A 10,226-nucleotide genomic window follows, 5' to 3' on the forward strand; every position below is an offset into this window, starting at 1 on the left:
AACAGCGTATTATAAGTCTGTAAAATAAAGTATTAAAAGTGCTGATGATTGTGATAGTAAGTGTTGTATTGTCGTCTTTCAGGTTGTATCTCAGCTTTAATGTGCTTTTTAAATAAATAAATAAAAAACAAAGCAGCTGCTTGCCATCGCGACATCAATAAGATCCAATGGACAGCCGACTGCTTTCACTCCAAAATGGTGGAATCCGGGGCTGTTGCTGTGGGCACAAATTCCTTGTTGATGCCAGAGGTCATACTGGTCTGACAGAAAGGCAGCAGTAACTTAAATAACCACTCGTTACAACCGAGGTATGCAGAAGAGCATCTCTGAAGTGAACACACAACACATCCAACCTTGAGGCGGATACGATTCAGCAGCAGAAGACCACACCAATGCCACTCCTGTCATCTAAGAACAGGAAACTGAGACAATAAAAGACTGGAACAACATTGCCTGCTCTGATGTGTCTCGATTTCTGCTGTGACATTTGGATGGTAGGGTCAGAATTTGTCAACAACATGAAAACACGGATCCATCCTGCCTTGACGGTTCAGGCTGGTGGTGGAAGTGCATACTTTGGGCCCATTAGTACCAATTGAGCATCATGTCAGCGCTACAGCCTACCTGAGTATTGTTGCTGACCATATCCATCTCTTTATGACCACAGTGTACCCATCTTCTAATGGATAATGCAGGATAATGCACCATGTTATAAAGCGTGAATCATCTCAGACTGATTGCTTGGACATGACAATGAGTTCACTGTACTCAAATGGCCTCCACAGTCACCAGGGGCCTCATGTATGAAGACTTGCGTTGAAATCATACTAAAACATTGCATACGGACAAAGCTGTAAATCTGCGTACGCAGTAAAAAATTCAGATGTATGAAACACTGCGTACGCGGTGTCCCAATATACATCTGAATTAACGTAAAACTGAGCGCACGTGCACGAGCGCGAAACCCCTCCCTGCCTTCTCCCCCATATGAATATGCTAATGACTCTACTTTGGCAAAACCAAACGAAAAAGCAAGCAAAAAGAGAAACTTTGAACAGAATGTGAATTGGAGGTGCTCTTTTCGGAGGTAGACCGGAGAAAAACGGTGTTATTTGCAAGTTTGTCCTCCGGAATTACTAACAAAAGAAAAAATAGAGTGGGAGAGTTTAGCTGGTTAACGCAGTGGGGTGTGAACATCGCACTGTGAATGAATTAAAAAAGAAATGGTCCGGTGTAAAATTTTGTAATGTCTTTAACAGAGTGAGTGGCATAGCTTGTAAAGCGCATGCATGGCAACATGTTTTGACACGTTCGAGCATGAACTCGGTTCGAATCCAGCGTCTGATGAACTCATTCTTCTTTTTCCCCCACTACATATCAGATTTTGCCTATTCCTCATCACGAGGAAGACAAGTAGGAATCATTAATAAGTGTGTGTATTATGTTAAGCGCATTTGAGCATCATGTTTTATTTGCACATTTATTAAATGGAAATGTTTCTGATTCACGTATGCAAATTCGTCTTCAGATGGTGCCTTTATAGCAATGTGCGTGCAGTCGATCGCTCCGATTACATTGGGAAAACCAGCGATTGCTGCAAATTGCACTTTAATGTTTAGCTGGTCAACTGCATGGTGTGGAAATCTTATATACCTGCTAGACATGCGGATGATCCCCATACAGCTGCCATTGCACGGCTCAAAGATACTTTGTAGTGCGCAATTTAACATAATTGCCTCTAGGAGTCGCCAATGGAAATAAAAAAAAACACACACAAGAAATGCACGTACGCCAGACATGAAGTTGGCGTGGACTAACGCACATTCCCACATTCATTTCATCGTTAGTAAATCCAAACGTGAGCGTGAAATCTGGCGTACGCAGCGTTGATACATGAGGCCCCAGAGATCAATCCAGTAGAGCACCTTTGGGATTTGGTTTAACGGGAGATTCGCATCATGGATGTGCAGCTGACAAATCTGCAGCAACTGCGTGGTGCTATCATGTCAATATGGACCAAAATCTCTGAGGAACATTTTCAGTACCTTGTTGAATCTACGCCACAAAGGATTAAGGCAGTTCTAAAGGCAAAAGGGGGTCCAACCTGGTACTAGTACGGTGTACCTAATAAAGTGGCCAATAAATATGTAAATACATTTTTCTGCAGTTTCACCTTATATGGTCATGAACTATTTTTTGTATTTCTGTGAACTAATTTTCCCAAGCATCTTTAATTATCTTTGTAAATGTTCCTCATTATTTGAAAAATAGAATTATACTGCAAAATATACTTTTCTGAATTGATTAATAAGACAATTGATATTACATTTATGTACAGTATTTAAGCCGAATATAATAAAGTAATGGTAATTAAATGACCTAAAATGAAAAGTACTATACTTTTTCAGTGGAAAAATGATTTAATTACCATAACTAGTTACACTACTGCCATTGTGAGGGTGCACACCAACACCTAAAAAGCTTTCTTTTTTGGTTTGACACTCTGCGTTTAAAGTGGTTGACTGCTGCTTTTGTTCACGTGTCTTGAGCTGCTGAAGTTACAGTAAAGCACTACTTGGTGGTGCAAAACAGACAAGGTGAACACACATTCCTAAAAAAAGATGCATTGATGCAAGATGAATGTGGAGCTTCTTGTGTCTGAACACAAAGAGCTGTATGAAAATCACTGAGCCTTAAACGTCTCATGAAGTGCTTTGAAATGTGCATATTTCTTTGATGTTTGACTGAAACAGGAAGACAGGGTGGGACATAGAGTACCTCCTCCCCTTTTAAAAAAAAACATTTTGTTTTTGTCACAGCTTCCAGTGTATGAAGCTAATAATATACCAAAACAATCTGAATTTGAAATTGAGCTAATTTGAGTTATTAACAATTGTAATTTAATAAAACTGAATATTATATGCTATTAAAAATTTTTTACTTGAATTTGATTTTCCTAACTTTCCTAACATCTGAAATTTAAGACAACTTTTTAAAAATTTAAAACAAGTTTTTTAAGTCAGATTTTTAAAGACGTATTTTCAAACTTCCATTCTGAATTCATAGATTGTAGATATTAGGTTTTTAAAAATACAGTTTTGAGTTTTCAAGGTGAGAAAATTCGAAGCATCAAATTGAATATTCTAAAATTCAAAACCAGAAATTCAGATTGTGAAATTCAGATTCAGCACAAAGTAGGTCAGGGGTGATCAACAGGGAAGAGTAGACGATCACCGTCAAACTAGTCAAACTAAGAATCACCTCTGCTTGATTCATGGTTATGCACAGGGTGCGAATTACAGGGGCTGGGGGGTTTAGGTGATATGAAAATAGGTAAAAATGGGCGTTTTTTTTTTTTCTACATATACCCTAATGTTTAAACATTAAAAAAAGTAAACATGTATTTTAATAGTCGCCTATGGGAGTTAACAGCACAATATTTCATGATCATCCTTTTATTGGTGCAAGAATGCAAACTTCTCACCGTTTGACAAAATTAGCCATTTTATATATTCAATTAGGTCTTCTTCGAGAATCACATGTCTGCTGGGTGCAAACAGGATATATATCCTCAAAAATGCTTAACTTTTAAAAGCCTATATTTTCATCTAGGCTTGAAAAGTGCTTAGATTTTGGATAAAGTGTTTAATTTAAGTTCATTTTAATTTTAATTCATTTTAATGTACGTTTTTTGATAGTTCATTTTCATTGCAGTTTTAGTAAAGTATAGAGTACTTCAACATATCTGTATACTTTATCAAAATGTAAACTATTCATGACAATTAGAGCTGGGCTGTATGACCCACATTTTATTTCTTGATATAATTTTTTATAAAGGTACGCTACTGTTAAAAAGTTTGAGTTTGTTTTTTTTTTAAAGAAAATTATTCTGTTCATCAAGGTGCCGTTTATTAAATGTAAAACTTCTTCTTTAAAATCATTAAATTAAATAATTTTACTTTTGAACAGTTATTTTATAGTGCAATAACATTTCACAATTGCACAATTTGTACTGTATATTTGATGAAATAAATGCAGCCTTGGTGAGCAGGAAAAGTTTATTTTAGTACATTTAAAAATCCTACTGACCCCAAACTTTTGACCGGTAGTCTAGTTATTCCAGAAAAATAACTAAATATGAATAAAATTTATTTGATCATTTTGCATTCTATGTTATAAATTTAACATTATAAATATAGTAAAGAAAGCATGACTGGATGAACAAAATATTCTACTGTATGTTACATTTCAAAGTTTTTTAGACCACATTATGATTATTATTATAAACATTTCTCATGTGACATCATCTTACACGTATCAAATATATCCCAAGTAACAGGAAAATGAAACACTTAAATATGAAAATATAAATAAGTAAATACTTTAAGGAAATAAAGCAAAAATATTTGTTTATTCAAAAATACAAAAATTAAAAAAACATTCAAAATTAAAGTGCTTGAAAGTGCTTTTTTAAAAATATATTTATTATCTGTTTTTTGTCCTGTCTCTGTTATCCTGTTGCACTGTAGAAGCTCTGTCACGAAAACAAATTCCTCATATGTGTGAACATACCTGGTAATAAAGCTCTTTCTGATTCTGATTCTGAAAGTTATTAAAATGTAAATATTTAGCTTTTATTATAATTCCTCTTTTCAAATAGTTACCTATTTAAATAAAATGTAAAAATATATTTTTGCTTTTCCATAAAATGTAAACTCCGCTGGCGTATGCCCCTGTTGCATGACCTGCGTGGCAGCACTATCACCGCTCATTTAAAGCAGTGGGGGACAAATGCGAACACAAAAAGACTAACATACTGATACTAACATGTAAAACATAATTTTTATTTCATGAGCGTTTAAAGTCTGACTTGCCATTGACTTACTGTACATTTAGTAAAACCGCAGTTACAACTAAAAATCTTCGTTATTATTCTACAAAAAAAGTCAGCTACTGTTTGATGGCCTGAAAGTGTAAATTAAAATTGTCATTTTTGGGTGAACTGTGCCTTTAATATTTTTAAAAAAAGCCCCATTCACTTGCATTGTACTCATTATTTTCCAGGATCAACTCTTGAATAAGGGTCTGACGAGTATTTTAGAAAAGATTCAGCTTCATGATGGTGAGTGAACCAGTTTCATACGTCTTATTGGTGAATTTCACACCCTGCGTGTTCTTTAATAAGGTTTAATCCAGATGTGTGTAATTCAATCCTGGCTGCATTCTTCCTCCATTTCTCATGCCCAGATGAAAACCGTCTCCAAGCGCTGTCTGAGATGTGGGTGAGGTTTTTCACAGAGATCCTGCCAACTCTTCAAGCTATTTTCTACCCTGTGCAGGTATTAAAATGATCTCACCTACCATTCAAAGTAGTCGGTTGGCGTCAGGTTACAGACACTATGGTGACTGATTTGTTTTGGCGGTGTTATTAGGGTCAGGAGTTGACTGTCAGGCAAATGGCTCTGCTAGGCTTCAGGAACATGGTTTTGTTAAAGCTTTCCTTGGAGAAGGTACTTCAGGACTCCTCGTGTCCTCCTTCAATCACACAGATGCTGCTCGTTCTGCAGGTAACTTCTCATTTGTATAGTTAAGATGGTCACCAAAAAATAAAATGCATTCATCCTGTTCAAGTGGTTCCAAATGTTTCTTCTGGTGAATAAAGGGAAGATATTTTGAATACTGTTATATATATTATACTCTATAATATGTGTATATATATATATATATATATATATATATATATATATATATATATATATATATATATATATATATATATATAAGAATTGTCTTTTTATAATTGTTTATATTTTGTATTTTTGAAGAAACAAATATTTTTGTTTGATATTTCCTTAAAGTATTTACTTATTTATATTTTCATATTTAAGTGTTTCATTTTCCTGTTACTTGGGATACATTTGATCAGTGTAAGATGATGTCACATGAGAAATGTTTATAATAATAATCATAATGTGATCTAAAAAACTTTGAAATGTAACATACAGTAGAATATTTTGTTCATCCAGTCATATTTTCTTTACTATATTTATAATGTTAAATTTATAACATAAAATACAAAATGATCAAATAAATTTTATTCATATTTAGTTATTTTTTCTGGAATAACTAGACTACCGGTCAAAAGTTTGGGGTCAGTAAGATTTTTAAATGTACTAAAATAAACTTTTCCTGCTCACCAAGGCTGCATTTATTTCATCAAATATACAGTACAAATTGTGCAATTGTGAAATGTTATTGCACTATAAAATAACTGTTCAAAAGTAGTTCACAAGTAAAATAATTTAATTTAATCATTTATTCCAGTGATTTTAAAGAAGAAGTTTTTGCTTCATTTTTTACATTGAATAAACGGCACCTTGATGAACAGAATAATTTTCTTTAAAAAAAAACAAACTCAAACTTTTTAACAGTAGCGTACCTTTATGAAAAATTATATCAAGAAATAAAATGTGGGTCATACAGCCCAGCTCTAATTGTCATCAATAGTTTACATTTTGATAAAGTATACAGATATGTTGAAGTACTCAATACTTTACTAAAACTGCAATGAAAATGAACTATCAAAAAACTTACATTAAAATGAATGAAAACTTAAAATATAAAGATTAAACTTAGTCCATTGCACAAAAAAATACATTGTTTCATATAACAAAAGGAAAAAAGGTGATACAAATCAAGCCATGGTATATTAGCAGACAACATTAATCAAATATATGCAAATATTTGGTACCAAAAAGTGGGGCAGAAATATGAAGATACGTATTAGAAGGACTGTATAAATATCCCCTGAGGGATGGTGTGAGAATATACATGTATCTCCTTTGTTCTTCTGTAACCTCGCGTGACATTTAAAGTGACACCATGAAACCAAGTACTTTGACCCAGCGCTGGTTTTTAAAATATGGCTCCTTCATACAAAAGACATCAGTCCGTTTAGTTGCTGAACAGTAGGATCCAGTATCATGCTAGAGGGGAATAATATGATGAAGCGGCAGATGCGTCATTTACTCCCACTTGTCAGCTGTTATGGGATTGAACCCAGATATTTAACCATTCATCTGCCAGCTCTTTATTTTGCATCCATGTTTTTTTTTTTTTGTAGGGCATTCATGAGCCCAACGGACCAACGCAAGAGTATTTTCTACTGGAGAGACTAGTAGAAATGGTTATATCGCCTTACCTGAGTAACTACCTCAACAGGAGTCCGAGTGATTCTTCTTCAGGTGCTCTTTCATTTTATATTTTACTTTGCTCAATCTGTTGGTTTGGGGGTCGATTAGATGATGCTTTTTTTCCAGGTCTATGAATTTATTTAAAAATACAATATGCAATGCATCCAGAAAGTATTCATAGCGCTTCACTTTTTCCACATTTTATGTTACAGCCTTTTTCCAAAATGGATTAAATTCATTTATTTCCTCAAAATTCTACACACAATACCCCATAATGACAATGTGAAAAAAGATTTTTTTAAATGGTTGCAAATTTATTAAAAATAAAAAACCTGAAAAATCACATGTACATAAGTATTCACAGCTTTTGCTCAGGTACATTCTGTTTCCACTGATCATTCTTGAGATGTTTCAGCAGCTTAATTTGAGTTCCCCTGTGGTAAATTAAGTTGATTGGACATGATTTGAAAAGGCATGCACCTGTCTACATAAGGTCCCAGGGTTGACAGTGCATGTCAAAGCACAAACCAAGTATGAAGACAAAGGAATTATCTGTAAACCTCCGAGACAGGATTGTCTCAAGGCACAAGGCTGGGGAAGTTTACAGAAACATTTCTGCTGCTCTGAAAGTTCCAATGAGCACAGTGGTCTCCATCATCCGTAAATGGAAGATGTTTGGAACCACCAAGACTCCTAGAGCTGGCCGGCCATCTAAGCTGAGTGATTGGGGGAGAAGGGCCTTAGTCCGGGGGGTGATCAATAACCTGATGGTCACTCTCCAGCATTCTTCTGTGGAGAAAGGAGGACCCTACAGAAGGACAACTATCTGTGTAGCAATCCACCAATCAGGTCAGTATGGTAGAGTGGCCAGACAGAAGCCACTCCCCGCCTGAAATTTGCTAAAAGGCATCTGAAGGACTTTCAGACCATAAGAAACTAAATTCTCTGGTCTGATGAGACTAAAATTGATCTCTTTGGAGTGAATGCTAGCCGCTATTTTTGGAGAAAACCAGGCAGCGCTCATCACCAGGCTAATACCATCCCTACAGTGAAGCATGGTGGTGTCAGCATCATGCTGTGGGGATGTTTTTTGGAAGACAAGTCAGGAAAGAGGAAAAAATGAATGCAGCAATGTACAGAGACATCCTGAATGGAAACCTGCTTCAGAGTGCTCCTGACCTCAGACTGGGGCAACGGTTCATCTTCCAGCTGTACAATAACCCAAAGCACAAAGCCAAAATATCAATGGAGTGGCTTCACAACAACTCGGTGAATGTCCTTGAGCGGCCCAGCCAGAGCCCAGACCTAAATCCTATTGAACATCTCTGGAGAGATCTGAAAATGGCTGTACACCGTTGCTTCCAACCTGATAGAGCTTGACAGGTACTGCAATAAGGAATCGGCAAAAAATCCCAAAGACAGGTGAGCCAAGCTTGTGGCATCATATTCAAAAAGACTTGAGGCTCTAATTGCTGCCAAAGGTGCATCAACAAAGTATTGAGCAAAGGCGGTGAATACTTATAATACTGATTTTTCAGTTTTTTTTATTTTTAATAAATTTGCAACAATTTCAAAAAAAAAATTTTCACATTGTCATTATGGGGTACTGTGTGTAGAATTTTGAGGAAATAAATAATTTTATTCCATTTTAGAATAAGATTATAACATTAAGAAAATGTGGAAAAAGTTAAGCACTTTGAATACTTTCCGGATGCATTGTAATATACACATATTAATAAACAAAAATATGATTCATTCATTCATTTTCTTTTCGGCATAGTCCCTTTATTAATCCGGGGTCGACACAGTGGAATGAACCGCCAACTTATCCAGCACATGTTTTACGCAGCAGATGCCCTTCCAGCTGCAACCCATCTTTGGGAAACATCCATACACACTCATTCACACTCATACACTACGGACAATTTAGCCTACCCAATTCACCTATACCACATGTCTTTGGACTGTGGGGGAAACTGGAGCACCCAGAGGAAACCCACGTGAACGCGGAGAGAACATGCAAACTCCACACAGAAACGCCAACTGATACCGGCGAGGCTCGAACCAGCGACCTTCTTGCTGTGAGGCAACAGTACTACCTACTGCACCACCGCGTTGCAACAAAAAATTATATTATATTATATTATATTATATTATATTATATTATATTATATTATATTATATTATATTATATTATATTATATTATTAACTGTTTATTTAATTTTTTTGCATTGTCTTCTTTTTGTTTTAAACACTTCAAATAACAAAATATATTAGTGGACAATGTTAATCTAAGGCGCCATTTACACTAATATGTTTTAGTTTTAAAGCACCTTCCATCCACACTAGTTTTGGAAACACTGAAGAGGTCGTTTTGGTTTTAAAATGCTGCTGCTCTGTGTCAGTGTGGATGGGGAAGCAGAGACATCTGAAAATGGAGGCATGACTGCAGACATTTGTCTATCTGTTTGGGACTTTTTCTCAATATTAAGTGCACAAAGTTCAGTCTTGCATCTTTTCCTTGTAAGTTCAGACTTCGCAAGTTTGATATTGAAAACTCCCGAGGACAGGTCGGGTAAATCTTCAAAGGGAACAGTGTACTTTACAACATCATTCACATCACCCTGGCTACGCTGTTTCACTATCTTAATAATAAAATAAAACTTGATATAAGGAACTGCCTATTTTCATTTTGATATTAACAGCTTAACAGACCAAAAATGTTGAGGCGTCGTGTAGCTCCATATTTAAATGACCATCATCTTCACTGTATGCATATTTATAACAAAACGGAGCCTATAACATGACTGCCTTTTTTCATTTTCATTGAAAAATATGAAACATACCCTCTCTTTTGCTAATATCAGTTTTAATAATCACTAATGCCCATTATAAAAGTATACCGCTATACAAAAACTTTAAGCTATACAAAAACTTAATCAAGATACAATAATTGTTATACAATAACTTGCATAATTACCCTAACCTGCCTAGATAACCTAATTAACCTAGTTAAGCCTTTAAATGTCACT

General features: G+C 35.2%; 1 protein-coding gene across 1 annotated transcript in view; it reads left to right on the top strand.

The window, feature by feature from the left end:
- prr5l (proline rich 5 like) overlaps nt 1-10,226 on the top strand; it is a 44,578-nt gene that overhangs the window by 26,716 nt on the left and 7,636 nt on the right. The window contains 4 exon segments of the mRNA XM_056452422.1: nt 5,065-5,122; nt 5,248-5,339; nt 5,433-5,567; nt 7,124-7,244. Of these exon segments, the coding sequence (XP_056308397.1) occupies nt 5,065-5,122; nt 5,248-5,339; nt 5,433-5,567; nt 7,124-7,244 (406 nt within the window).

Source organism: Danio aesculapii, chromosome 25 (genome assembly GCF_903798145.1).
Source record: "Danio aesculapii chromosome 25, fDanAes4.1, whole genome shotgun sequence".
Lineage (NCBI taxonomy): Eukaryota > Metazoa > Chordata > Actinopteri > Cypriniformes > Danionidae > Danio > Danio aesculapii.